This window comes from Podarcis liolepis, assembly GCF_965112155.1.
Source record: "Podarcis liolepis genome assembly, chromosome: 13".
Classification (NCBI taxonomy): domain Eukaryota; kingdom Metazoa; phylum Chordata; class Lepidosauria; order Squamata; family Lacertidae; genus Podarcis; species Podarcis liolepis.
This window is the reverse complement of record NC_139573.1, coordinates 19,735,751-19,750,376: the sequence shown is the minus strand read 5'-3', so window position 1 is coordinate 19,750,376 and position 14,626 is coordinate 19,735,751. Positions and strand designations below refer to the sequence as shown.

Sequence of the window (14,626 nt, the reverse complement as noted above, 5' to 3'; positions counted from 1 at the left end):
CTGCACTCAGTTCACACTGAAATCAATAGGATTTACTTTTCCCATTGATTTCAGTGGGGTTAAGTGCAATTAATTTACGTGTCTGCAATGGATTCAGCCCCAGTTACTCTTTTGGGATCGAAGTCATTGTACTAACCATCTATAATTACATACAGGCAAGAAGCAGGTGTCAAGAAGAGCTATTTCTACTAGCAACCCATAAAAGCATATCATTCAGGATACAGACAACATTTCAAACAAATCTGAGGGAATTATATAATTTTGCCATTAGAATTTTGAGCCTTTTAGACAACAATCCTAATAACCGCAGTTATTGATATTATCAATGTTTCTAACACCCAGTCATCGCACAGCAGCAATAAACCTTGAACACATGCTCAGAATGTATTCCCCCCCCCAAAAAAAAATTGATTAATGCCCAACAGATTTTTTTTTAAACTCAATTTAATTCTTTTCTTTTAATGAATTTTAAGGCAATACTGTAAGGTATCAGCTTACTAGATTCAATATTTTTATACTCCCCCCCCTCCTCTAAATGGTTAATGTGAGCCCCACAAGTCCCTGTCCAATTTCAGGCAGCATCGTTTATAAAACATTCTGTCATCCAGAGATGGAAAGTGCCATGGCATCCTTTGTTGGTGGCGGCAATCGCAGTACATGTTCTTCCTTCTGCTTCATGTCATTCTAGGTTAGTGTTTCTTAGCCAGTGGGGCTCCGCCACCCCTGAGGCTTGTATAAAGATCTCAAGGGAAGGGATGTATTCCTTCCTTCCTTCCTTCCTTCCTTCCTTCCTTCCTTCCTTCCTTCCTTCCTTTTTTTTTGAGGGGATGTATTTCTAAAAAATATATTCCAAGCTAAGTAAAAACAACAACAAAATTATTTATCTATAAAAGTATGAAATACATTCATTTCTATTATTAAACACAAAATGCTATTTACAATTAAAAGTCAAAACATTTCAATGGAAATTCAAATAAACTTATAAGAGGAGCCAGGTTTGAAGGGGGTGTGGGGAGGGGGGGATTTCTATGTTAGCTAAAAGGCCGCACCTAACAAGTCACGCTAAATTGCGTAGTGTTTTGCTCTGGCTCTCCACAGCTCAAGGCCTCGTGCAGTTTGGTCCAGAACACATTCTCAGCCTCAGGGTCCTCCGGCCATGTGAGGTAGCTCTCTTGCTTCATCAGTTTCCTTAGGCGATGATAGGGAGACAACCTAGGAAGGAAGGAAAGCAGGGCTGAGGTTTCCCATTCCTTAGCAGACTGACCATACTCCACACCCAGACGTACTCAACGGGGTCCTCAAGAAGTGGCCCGCTGGAGCAGACAAAGGCTGAATCTAAGCAAAACATCCTGCTTCCCTTGGTGGCCCACCAACTGGGGGATGTAACATAAGCGGTCAAGTACAACACTTCCTGTTTGCCCAGAGTGGACACACGGGGGGGGGTGTTACTCCACAGCTAGGAGGACTTCCTGTCATACTTCCTGTCTGGAGCTTCCTCCCCCTGCATGTGACCAGGTAGGTGGGCGTGACCCTGGGAAACCCCATAAAAGGGGCTGGTCACGCAGCCACCTCCCTTCCTCTTCCTCTTGATGCCATGCTCTCTTGATACTGATGTATTTTGCTGTCTGCTGGCTCTCAGCTACCAGGACATGGGCTCATTCCCATATGGGATGAACTCAAACCCTCTTCTGTAACTCTAAGCTAAAGCCTGCCTTCAGGAATCCAACTGTGAACTGAATGTGAGTAAAATTCTTGTTACTTTTAAAAGACGCTTCTTGTGTCTTTCTTTTTTTTTTTAGGAGGGGTAAAAAGAGGACTTACCAGGAACAAAATCCAATCTGAACAAAGCCAGATTGGATTGCTTAAGAGATTCAAACGAATCTACCAACTAGCTTCCTGCTATATATTGGGGAATGTCGCTCTGCTGCTGACTCACAAGCGTGAGTTAGGAAGGATATTATTAAATCAATATATCCTCTCCTAGTACCTACAACATTCCCACACCAGCTGCATATGGGAAGCCCACAAGCAAGGGCGCAAAGGCAGCATTTCTGAACATGGGTGTTAATATTAAATTGTGGTTTTATTATGATTTGTGGAATTGTACCCTCCTCCGGGGTTATTTTAAACAAAGGATAAGAAATGTTCAAAACAGAAGGAATGAATGAAATAAGACCTCCTGCCTTGGCACCCAATATTCCTGTCTCACCTTTGCGGCTGATGAGCTATCCTCACTCACCTGTAGTTAGGGATTTCCTCCATAAAGACCACAACCAGAGGGTCCTCCCTGTGGTAGTAGATCTTGGAACAAGCAAGTTGGATTTCCAGCGAACACCACTCACTTTCCAAGTAATTGTCGCTCACCACACACAAGGTCTTGCGGCTCTGGCTTATTCCATTCTGAACGTTGTCTATGTAATATTCTCCAGGCGCGAAATCTCTAGGCCCGAAGCAAAGCCGCAAGCTGGGTTCTCCTTGCACTTCCAGCTTTTCCAGAACATTGTTCACCACCCATTCGTGGTCCTGACTACAACAAGAAATGTAGGCATCATACTGGTATTCCTGTCCCTTTAGGCGCAGGCGCTTGAAGCCCCAGCCCCTCAGCAGGTAGTAGCCATGTCTGAGGGTCCAACCAAATTTGGCATAGACTAAAACAGTAAACAGGAAGCAAAGGGTGATCACAGTGGTGGCAATGAAGAAGTATATTCCCCTAGTCTCAAAGCAGAAGGAGAAGTCTTCATAAGCAAAGAGACGGTCAGTCGTGCCAGGGCCAAAGCAATGATATGAGCCCAGCATGGACACCTGGATATTTGGTTCCGACACAGACCAGTTTTGAAACCAGGCATTATCACAGGAGCATGTCAGGGAATTCCCAGAGACATCCAGATATTTCAAGGAGGACAGCCCACCAAGCGTTTTTTTGCTGATGTTCCTCAGGTCATTCTTGCTCAGGGAGAGTTGCTCTAGTGATGTCAAACCAGAAAATATTTGTTCAGGCAAGTCCTTGATGGCACTGTCATCTATCCAGAGTTGGCTTAAGTTACCCAGGCCTTGGAAGAAATTTAATGAAGGTTTCCAAGAGTCATTGAATGGACTGATTTCGGAGACATCTAAAGACTTGAGGCTAGTCAGGTTAACAAACGAGATGTTAAGGAACAAGAGACTGGGGTTGCCCTTCAAAGAGAGGTACTGTAGGTTCCCAAGGCCTTGGAGGACTTTGTCTGGGGGACAAATGGGTAGTCTAGGACTCTGAAAACTAAGGTCCAGCTTGCGAAGGGAGCGGAGACCAGCAAAAGGACTCGGGTAATCATATTTGTTGTAAGTAAAGAGGTGGTTGTGACTGATGTCCAAGATTTCTAGTTTTTTGAGGGGTGTAAAGACTCCCCGAGATAGCTTGTAAAGCAAGTTGTGGTCTAGGTAGAGATATCTCAGGGAGTTTAGCTGGTAAAAGCCATTCCTTTTGACAGTGAGGATTTTGTTTCCTGACAGCAGGAGAGTCCCCACGTGCTTGAGCAAAAAGGCACGGGGCTTGATTAATTTGATGCTGTTATCCCTCAAGTCCAAGAATTCCATCTTACGGGCATAATGGAAGGTATTGCGGGTGACAGCTGTGATCTGGCAGCCCTGCAGGATGAGGGTCCGCAATGCCTCCATGCCAAAAAAGGATCTCTGCTGAAGGTTGGTCAGGTGGTTCTTTGACAGATCCAAATAGCTCAATTGGTTCAAAGGACGGAAGACAGAATCCTCCAACTGGGAAATGGAATTTCTCCTTAGGATCAGGGTTCGTAGCTGCATCTGCTTCCCCCAGGCGCTAGAGCTGAGCCTCAGGACTTTGCACTTCTCCAGAGAGAGGAATTCCAGGCCCTGAAATGTTTCGAAGACCCCATTTTTCAGATACTTGTACCCCGTGGTGGACAGATCCAGCCACGTGAGATTAGTGCAGGAACCCAGCTGCCTCAGTTGAGTGTCATTCATTTGAGAATGTTGGATGTCCAAAGAGGTCAAAGAGGGTAAGCTTTTGAAGAAGGAGCAAGCTGCTGACATGCTCTCATTTAATGGTGGATTCATACTGGACAAATGCAACATGGTTAGGTTAGGGAGAGTTGCATTGATAAGCTGGGAGATATCCAGGGGGTTCATGTTGAAGGACAACTCCACCAAAACAGGGGTGGCCCGAAAGGATCCAGCCTCCACTTGCGACATGTTGTTATGGGTTAGGTTGAGTTGTTGCAAGTTAGGGAAGGAGCAGTTAGACAAGTCCAGCCTGGAAATCCCATTGCTGCTGAGGCTGAGGTTCCTCAGGGAGGGAAAGACAATCCAACTGGAGCCCATACACGGAGTAGAGATCTGATTGGAACCCAAGTCAAGGAAGGTAAGGTTGGCCAAGCCTTGGGTAGCTGTTGCCACCTCTTGGAGACTAGAGAGATTATTGTTGGGAAGGTGCAGTTCCTGCAGAGCCACCTGGGATATGAGGGAGTTGGGATGCAATGTGGCAATACTGTTGTGACCCAAAAACAGCTCACGCAGATTCCTGAGGCTGGACAACATGGAAGACTCCACAGACACCAGCTGGTTCCAGCTCAGATCAAGCACCTCCAAGTCCTCCAAGCTTTGGAAGGCATTATACTCAATGCCTGATATGTTGTTATGGTCCAGGTAAAGTTCCAACAAGTGAGGAAGATGGGAAAAGGTCGTTGAGGTCAGGTGCGTCACTTTGTTGTTGGAGGCGTTGAGCCAGCGGGTGGAGTTGGGCAGCTGGAGGGTAACAGAAGTCAAGTTGGAGATGGCCTGGCCACTGCAGGTAGCAAGGCCTGGTCTGTTCAGGGAAAGAATACAGTGAGTGAGCCCAAAAGAATGAACGCCCTGATGCGGCCACACAAAGAAGACTAACAGTATGTAGAGCATCATGGAGACAAGTCTAAAACTGGGCATTGTGAGCTCTTTGTGCTTCCTGTATGTCATACTGTGGGTTTCACAGGACCAAAGGCAGTTGTTTCTTCTCCATCTTGGGTTGAGAGAACCATCATGCAGCAGCTTCATGCAGAAGACGTTCAGCTCCTAAAGCAAGAATATGAACACGCTTCCAGTGAGTTAAACTCAGGGTGGTGAAATGCGTAATCTAGTACTGTATACTGCATTGACATGAAGGCAGCTGGATATGTGAGGTTCTTCTGCAAGGTTTACTGAGGAGAAGTGCAGATATAAATTCACTAGTCATATACAGGGGTAATAAACTGCCCACGTTCCCTGCCCCTTCAAAGGCTCAGGGATGCAATGTGGGAATACAGCAGAGTTCTCTCCTTATTCCTAAGGCACAGCAAGGGGCCATTGTTCATGCCCCACCTATTATATTGAAAGGAGCTGCCTGCCATAGGAGGGGGGGAACATCTTCTCAATGGTACTCAGGGGGATCCTGGGAAGGGGTGAAAAGTGTCCCTTCACCACTGCGCAGGCAAGCCTTTAGCGACTTCCCCAAAATATGTTAGTCTTGAATGAAGGAGAATAGCGTCTAAAATGCAACAAAGGGGAAATGGAAGCAGGAGAAAACAGAGCTGTAGGTGTAAGTCAACTTTCCCCAGCCTGGTGCTCTCCTGATAATTTGGACTACAACTCCCATCAGCCCCAGCCAGCATGGACACATACACATACTCTCTCTTTCTCTTTCCTTGCCACTGTCGCCCCTGACCATGCACTTGGCTTCTTCCTCTGAAACCAGCCCCACGGCTGCCCACAAAGTGAGATGAATGGCGGCCAGCTGTTCCTTCTCCTTTATCCTGTCACCACTTACTCACCCAGGGGCCAGGGCCATGGTAGATGTGTGGAAACAACTGATCTGCACTTTTTAGAATAATTAAATAAATAGGCACCATGGGGCAGGGGTGAAGCTGAGCAGAATCCGGGTGGTGGTGGGCAGAGAGCCGGGAGTTTAACCCTTGTGTTCCTGCCACCATCCTGGTTACACACATACACACAAACAAAGTGTGATTTGTATCAGGAAATAAACTCCCATGGGCTCCTGCTGCGGCTAACAGCAAATTGGGGTGTGTCATTTTGATCATGATCACAATGGGGTGATGGTTCCCCAACGCTGCTGCCCCTATCCTCACGGGGAGGCTGTTCACATGCTTGTTACGGCATGCTAACTGCTTTTACACACCTGTAATTTTATTTAGGAAAGTGGCTTTGTGTTCAGAAGGTGCAGGTGTTCAATCTCTTGGTGGGAAAACATTTCCTTGTCTGAGCCGCTGGTGAACTGCTGCCAGTCAGTTTTGACAGTCCTGAGCCAGATGGAGCAAATGGTCTGACTCTGTTTCTGTGCCCTCAGAGACAGCAGGTGGGTGGGCAACAAGGAGAGAGGACCAGCAAGCAGGCTGCGCAGATTGGCAGTGGGTCTTCTGCTCTGGCCCAGCAGAACATCACCCCCTATCGCCAGCACCTGCCTCCATCCCTGGGCGCCCTCTCATCCAAAGGAAGCAAAACACACCGCACAAAACCACACTTCTCTCCTCTCAGGAAAGTGAGGAGCAGCATAACAATATGCAAGGAGACAAAAGAAGCCTCCGCAAACCTCCACAGCTAAACAAAGGACCGCTTCAGACCTTGAGCAACCTCAAGTTGTCGAGCGATTTGTAAATGCCACATGTGAGGAAGCCCAAGGTGGTAGACTGGAGGAATCTGAAACCGCAGGCTTGTGATTCAGTCAGACGCAAGAAAGCAATCATTTCCAAAATCCGGAGTTTACAGAGACTCATAATGTAAGGTCTGCAAGTCGTAATATCTCTCGCTCTTTTTAAAACACTGACTGCTAAAAGGCAGTTTCAGCAGAAAGTTTCAGCAGAAAGCTTGCCCTCTCGGGCTTTTGCCTTGCAAACGCAAGAGTGCTGCCATGGGCATATTATTGCGCAAGCAACCAGACAGGCATGGGAAATACCCATTTTTTCCAGCCCCATCATTTCCTCTTTGCCCTTCCACTCATTCCGTTTTGCAAGCTGCCTCTGTGACTGAAGCCAAACCTCCCCACCAAACCCCGAAAGTCCTGCCATGGGCAGACCCACCTTTAGCATTGGGTCTTCCTCTCATCCGCTGAAGAAGCTGCTCAAGTGTGCTTCCTCCTTCTCCCATGGTACGTGAGGTTTGAGTCGAAGTGCAGCTTATTTCCTCCTCCTGTGGTCAGCCATGTGCCCCTTCACTCCCTGGGTGTGCCAGTTGGGAACTGAAACTTATGACAGAAGGAGGTGCGGCACAAAAAGAGGAAGGGGTGGAGCAACCCTGGGATACTTTCGCTCTCTTTCACCCATGGGTGAGCTTTAAAAGGAGAATTAGACAAATTCATGGAGGCTCAGGCTGTCAGTGGCTACTAGCTACAATGCGTATATTCTACCTACGCTCTATGGCAAAGCTTTCCGAACTATGTGTTGCGACACAATAGTGTGTTGGCTGCAGTGTATAGGTGTGTTGTGCGAACACTCCCCGTGCTCCTCATGGGACTGGAGAGGGGTTGGTCCTTTGATTGCCTTAGTAGTTGGAAAGCCTCCGGGCCAGAGGCGTCAGGGTACCCTATTTTATGCCTGTATTTAGTTTCTAAACTAGGGTTGTCAGGCCCTAACCTTGCATTTAGGTCGCCCACCAGCAGGACCTTTGCTCCCAGATAATCTGCTAGCAGTAACCTGACATAAGAATCCAGTCTATTCCAGTTGCCCTCAATGTCAGGGTTTTTTTTTTGCTAGTTGGGGGAATATAAACGTTAATAATTTGGGAGCTTGTTTATAATGAATTTTAAAAAATGTTTAAATACACTTTTGTCAAAAAACCTGAAAATTTCCTTCTGGGGATGATTGGTAATGAAATCAAGAAAGAGGACCAGATTTTATTCCAATATGCAACAACAGCTTCTAGAATATTAATAGCACAAGATTGGAAGTCAGCTAATATCCCAACGATAAGAGATTGGCAAAGCAAATTATTCAAATACATAGAATTGGCAAAAATGACACAAAAAATTAGAGATCAGAAAGAAACAAAGTTTATTAAGGAATGGAACAAATTTATAATATATATTGAAGCAGATTTAAAAAATGTAAAGATCACAGTAGGCTCAATATAACCCTACGACGTGCAGATATTTTAAAGAGAAACTGTGGGGGGAAATCCTTTGTTACATAACCCAAAACCGAGGGCGAAGGAAGTCAATTAGTTATATGTTGTTTTGGTCTTCTGGTTTTTTATCCCCTCTCTTGTTACTTTTGTTGTGTGTTTTGTTTTTATTTGTGATGAATTTGTTTTGTGTGTATTTGTGTGTAATAAAAATCAATAAAGAGAAATTTAAAAAACAAAAAACAAAACGTTAATAATTAGTAAACTGCAGTTTCCCCAGGATACGAGTAGGGCCATTGCTAGGTGATCTAGAGGGGACAGCTCCTTACAGGTGGGGTTTAGGCATAGTGAGATCAGGGTGCATAACCTCTGCCTGCGACCGCTCTAACTGAAAGGGGTTAGTTTAACCTCTGCTTTGCTAGTAAAACTGAATTGCTGTGTCGCAAAATGATGCGTATCTAAAAAAAGTGTGTCCCCAGTGTAAAAGTCTGGGAAGCTCTGCTCTGTGGGGCAGTAAGTTTCTGAACACCAGGTGCTGGAAACCACCATACCCTCCAAGTGCCCTGATTTTCCAGACACAGTTCTGGAATTTCAACGGAGCCCAGTAACGGAAGTTTATAATCACCTTTTGACGAAGGAGTCCTAGAATCATAGAACTGTAGAGTTGGAAGGGACCACCAGGGTCATCTAGTCCAACTCCCTGCAACGCAGGTATATTTTGCCCAACGTGGGGCTCAAACCCACAACCCTGAGATTAAGAGTCTTGTGCTCTACCGACTGAGCTACTCTCAATACAGTGTGCAGCTGTATTGAGCAGCACCGGGTGTTGAAATTGTGCGCCCCTAACACTTTTGCACCCGAGGGGTTTGAAACCTAAGACGCTGGCAAGTTAGCAATGTGATGTGACTTTAAGTAGTCAAGCTCGTTAAGTTGTTAAGTTGCTCAGTATATAAAGAGTGTTTGTTTTCTCTGCCTGTGTGGGGCGTGAAGCAAAAATGTCTGAAAGCTCCGGAGGTGTTTCTGTTATCTTTCTGCAATAAACCTGTCTTTGGAAAGACAGGCTTCCCTGTGTCGTTATTTCTTTGCTGCTGAGACTCTGAGGCTTGTGCTGCAACAGGAATCTCTGCACTGGACTTGGTTAATACTTTGCAAAGAGAGCTGTTGCTGGTGGCGCAGCGGAAGCGTTTACTGGACCAGTACACAAAAACTCTCTTAGGTTATGGATCCTTCTACGTTTCTACAGCTGTACTGTGTGCAGAGAAAGTGAAAGCAGCTTTCGGATGAAAGAAGACCGGCTTGGTCGTAAATCCAGCTCTTAAAGGCTTCAGAGGAGGCTGGAGGCGTCTGAAAAGTGAGTAAGACAAATCCCAAGGGGAAAGAGAAGCAAGGGCACACAGCGGGAGTAGCAGCAGACCCCAAGAATGGCAGCGGAAAATTTCCAGGTTCCCTTTACAAAGTTGAACTCTGCTAATTACGTGCAGTGGTCTAAGAGGGCTCAAGTCTGGTTGGAAGCCAAAGAAGTGTGGGCTGACTATGTCCAAAGGCGAAAGCCGTTTGTGGCTGTTGCAGCAGATGCCACAGCAGAGCAACAGGCTGCTGTACATGCTCAGAACAGGGAACATGATAAAATGGACACTAAAGCTAGGTGCATGTTGATGGTATCGATAGACGATTCCCAATTACCTCATGTGGAAAATTTAAGGTCTGCATTTGAAATTTGGGAAGCTCTTAGGCGAATTCACCATAGAGCCACGCCCGGAGAGAAGGTGAACATTATACGTGCTTTGTATGAGTTGAAACTGAAGCCCGGGGATAGTGTGGTTGAACACACGTCACAGATGACTGAGTATTTCAACCGACTGTCATCTTTAGGTGTGAACTTTCCTGAAAATATTAAAGTTTATACTCTGCTTAGCAGCCTGCATGCAGGGTTTGAAAACTTAGTACTAACTTTACAAGTTTTGCCAGAGGACCAGCTGAATATGAATTATGTGACTGGTAGATTGTGTGAGCAAGAATATCAACATCATCGAAAATGTATTGATAATTCAAATACCCCAAGGGTTGGATGTTCAGATAATTCCCAGCGTGGGGAAACTAGCAGGCAGAGCTGTAAGGAAGTCTCACAAGTGTCTGCTATGGCCAGCAAGTCATGTTTTCGATGTGGCAGCAGGTTTCATTTGATAGCAAAGTGTCCAGAAAAGCAACAGGAATTTCAACAGTCCAAGGCCAGTTTCCGGAGTTACAGGGGAAGACAACGTGAGAACTACAAGAATCAACGATCCAGAGGGGGAGCAGGTGCTGATAAGGGACTATCTGCAATGGCAGCACAACAGAGTTCTAAAAGGAGTCAACAAACCTTGAAGTGGATAATTGACAGTGGAGCAAGTCACAGTTTAGTTCCAGCGACATCTAGGGGCCGCTTGATGAACTGCAAGACATTGCCAGTTGCAAAAACCGTGACTATAGCAGACAATAGTAAACGAGAAATGAACCTTAAAGGCACAATTTATGTTAACTGTTTGCAAACTAACCTTCCTGTTTTTGTTCTTCCAGGAATGAAGAATGGACTTTTGAGTGTGTCATGCCTGGTAAAAAGTGGTTTTAAGGTTGAGTTTGAAAATGATGTGTGCACCATTTCGAAACAGGGGAAGGAGCTAGTTAAAATTCCCTGTGAGGATGGGCTTTTTGTTTTGGATGAAGAGCAGTTAGCAGCAGGTAGATGTTCAACAGGTGAAGTGCAAGCTAAGTGTGTAAATAAGGCTCCTCATACAGGTTGTGCACATCTACTACACAGAAGGTTAGCTCATATATGCTTTAAGTATGTAAGCAAGATGCCAGATTTAGCTGAGGAGTGTAACATTAAACCCTGTCCAAATTTTCTGGATTGTTGTGCTTGTAAACATGCTAAGGTTAAGACATGTAACTATCCTAGATCTGATAGAGTAAGCAAGAAACCCTTTGAACTTGTGCACACAGACGTGTGTGGCCCTATGCCAGTCAAATCGCTTGGAGGTGCGAGATTTATGCAAATTTTGGTGGATGACTTTTCAAGGGCTAGTTGGGTTTTCTTTCTGAAAGAAAAATCACAAGCAGCTTCCATCCTGATGGATTGGATTGAAGAAGTAGAATGTAAATTTGACACCAGGGTACGTAAAATACAATCAGATCGTGGTGGGGAATATGTGAACCACACGCTGGAGACGTGGTTAAAAAGGAAAGGTATAGTTCATAGACTTACCAATCCCTATTCACCACAGGAGAATGCAGTTGCCGAAAGAAAATTTCGAACTTTACAGGAAGCCATTGCTGCTTTGCTGTTTGATTCTGGACTTCCACAGCGTTTTTGGGCTGAGGCTGCACTGTATGCGAATTATACTTTTAACAGAGTGTACAATAGCACAGTAGGCAACACTCCTTACTTCATGCTATTTGGGAAAAAACCAAAAATTGATCATCTAAGAGTTTTTGGATGTCGTGCTTATGTGCTGGTGCCTAGGGCACAACGTAGGAAAGGCGATCCTAGGTCTAAAGAAATGTTTTTCTGTGGTTATCAAGCAAACACAAAAGGTTGGAGATTTGTGAATGTAGAAGGCAATCAAACGAAAATCACAATCAGCAGAAGTGCGGAATTTTGTGAACAGGATGGTTGGAATAAAATTCATGGAAATCCTGACATACTATTTGATGTGGTGAACAGTAGCAATGAAACTCAGGCCCCAGGGCAGGTATTAGTTCCAGAACAGACTGAGAAATTTGAGTCTGAGGACGAGGGTGAGAAATCGTCTAGTTCACCCAAGTCTGTAAAGTCAGAATCCTCTAGCTCTAAAGGTTCACCTGTACAGCAAGAGAGACGTGTAAAGTCGGAATCAGAAAGTTCTTCAACTACTAGTGACAAACAGGTGACGACTAGTGATTCTGGGTCAGAGGGGGAAACTGAAGGAACATCGCAGGAACTGTTAAGGCGTTCTAAGCGTACCAACAAAGGTAAACCTCCTGAAAGGTACCAAGCTATTAGTGTTTGGGCTGGTTTGGCAAATTGCGAACCTGAAAGTTTTGAGGAGGTTGAGCAATTACCCCAGGAGGAGGCCAGTAGGTGGCGTGAGGCCATGCAAAAGGAGTTGAATTCTATGAAAGAACTGGGTGTGTTTTCCATCACCAAACTGCCAGAAGGTACCAAGGCAGTAAGTTGTAGGTGGGTGTACAGGATAAAGACAACAGCGATGGGGAAACCAGAGTACAAAGCAAGGCTTGTAGCTTGAGGTTTTACGCAAAGAAAGGGGTTACATTATTCCGAAGTCTATGCACCCACTTCAAGGAGTGAAACCCTACGGGCACTATTAACAGTTGCTGCTCAGAAAGAGTTCAAAGTGAATCAATTTGATGTCTCTACAGCTTATCTTCATTCAGACTTGGCTGAAGAGCTCTATATGGAGCTACCGCCAGGATTGAAAGTTGGTAAATCAAATCAGGTATGGAAACTACATAAATCTATTTATGGACTCAAACAATCTGCTCATAATTGGAATGAGTGTTTGAATGACGTTTTGGTAGGCATTGGTTTTAGCAGGAGCAAGGCTGACAATTGCTTATATTTCAGAGGTTCAGGAGATGCTCAAGAATCTTTGCTTGTTTATGTAGATGACCTGATTTATACTTCAAAGACACAAGAACAAGTAAAAAAACTAGCCAAAGAGTTAAATAAACACTTCAAAGTTAAGAATCTTGGTGATGTGAAGGTCTATCTTGGTGTTCAGATAGATAGGACCAAAAATGGCAGTTTTCTACTGAATCAAAAAGGCAAGATATTGCAAATGTTGAAAAAGTTTAACATGACGGAGTGTGCAGGTGTTAGAACACCAATGGAAATGGGTTTTGTAAAAGACAATGAGTTCAAGGATAGTGCTGAATTCAAGCGTTCTGAAATCTTTCAGTCAGCACTGGGAAGCTTACTTCATCTTTCGCAATGGAGTAGACCAGATATTGCTTACGCTGTTAACTTACTCAGCAGAGAAGCTTCAAAACCTAGTGTAAATGCATGGAAAGGAATTCAAAGAGTGTTAAGATATTTACAATACACCAAAGATTTTTGCCTTGAATTATCTTCGGAAGGACAAGCACAGATTACTTGTTGGGCAGATAGTGATTGGGCAAATTTAAAGGATAGAAAATCAGTGTCAGGCTGTGTAATAAAATTTGGTAACTCTCTGATTGGGTGGAGATCCAAGAAACAGAACCTGATTGCTTTGTCATCAACAGAAGCTGAGTTCTGTGCCTTATCTGAGTTATGTAGAGATCTAGAATTTTACAAATGCTTGGCACAAGAGATGTATGAAAAGGCCATCACTCCAATCACTGTATGGGGTGATAATCAACCGTGTCTTAAGTTAGCACAAAGTGGGCAGTTTAAAGGTCGTACGAAACATTTGGATATCCGCTTTCAAAATGTTTGTCAAACGGTAAAAGCAGGAATTGTTAAATTAAATTACTGTCCCAGTCATGAAAATCAAGCTGATGGTTTTACAAAACCGCTTGGGTTTCAGCGGCATGAAAACTTTTGTGAAGAAATGGGTCTGAAGTAATTTTGTTTTTTGTATTGCCAGCGAGAGGGGGTGTTAGGGTTTGAAACCTAAGACGCTGGCAAGTTAGCAATGTGATGTGACTTTAAGTAGTCAAGCTCGTTAAGTTGTTAAGTTGCTCAGTATATAAAGAGTGTTTGTTTTCTCTGCCTGTGTGGGGCGTGAAGCAAAAATGTCTGAAAGCTCCGGAGGTGTTTCTGTTATCTTTCTGCAATAAACCTGTCTTTGGAAAGACAGGCTTCCCTGTGTCGTTATTTCTTTGCTGCTGAGACTCTGAGGCTTGTGCTGCAACAGGAATCTCTGCACTGGACTTGGTTAATACTTTGCAAAGAGAGCTGTTGCTGGTGGCGCAGCGGAAGCGTTTACTGGACCAGTACACAAAAACTCTCTTAGGAACCACCCCTGTGTTGTCGCCGCCCGTGCTACAACACGATGATTTCAGGACTCTGGGCTTAATGGTCATGTGGTTGGATTCTTTATATGGTAATGTGCATTTCTTCACTTACAGTGGTACCTTGGGTTACATACGCTTCAGGTTACATACGCTTCAGGTTACATACTCTGCTAACCCAGAAATAGTACCTCGGGTTAAGAACTTTGCTTCAGGATGAGAACAGAAATTGTACTCCGGTGGCGCGGTGGCAGCGGGAGGCCCCTTAGCTAAAGTGGTGCTTCAGGTTAAGAACAGCTTCAGGTTAAGTACGGACCTCCGGAACGAATTAAGTACTTAACCCAAGGTACCACTGTACTTCAAAACATGGTTACCTGGCCCTGCTGCATTTGGGGGTCTTCCTTCTCCTGCTAAGGGAGGCCTTGGACATCTGCCCCAAATCCTACCCTGAGGGCACCACTGTGCAGGCAGGATTATAGCAAGCAGACTGCAGCCCTCAACAAGGTGTGGCAGGGGCACCTCAGGCAGTGATTCCTGGTATTGAATTGGGGTGCTACAAACA

General features: G+C 44.9%; 1 protein-coding gene across 1 annotated transcript; it reads right to left on the bottom strand.

Annotated features, from left to right (window-relative positions):
* Positions 1–451: 451 nt before the first annotated feature.
* LOC310691778 (uncharacterized protein) lies at positions 452–7,361 on the bottom strand. Its single transcript, XM_083471804.1, has 3 exons — positions 7,056–7,361; positions 2,240–5,058; positions 452–1,212 (listed from the first exon to the last, which is right to left on the bottom strand). The coding sequence occupies exons 1-3, from the start codon at positions 7,062–7,064 to the stop codon at positions 1,050–1,052; spliced, it is 2,991 nt and encodes a 996-aa protein (XP_083327930.1). The 5' UTR covers positions 7,065–7,361; the 3' UTR covers positions 452–1,049.
* Between the last annotated feature and the right edge of the window lie 7,265 nt (positions 7,362–14,626).

Coding starts and splice junctions, on each gene's coding strand:
- LOC310691778 (XM_083471804.1), bottom strand. Junction 1,213..2,239: donor GAGGAAATCCCTAACTACAG/GTGAGTGAGGAT, acceptor CTTCCTTCCTAG/GTTGTCTCCCTATCATCGCC.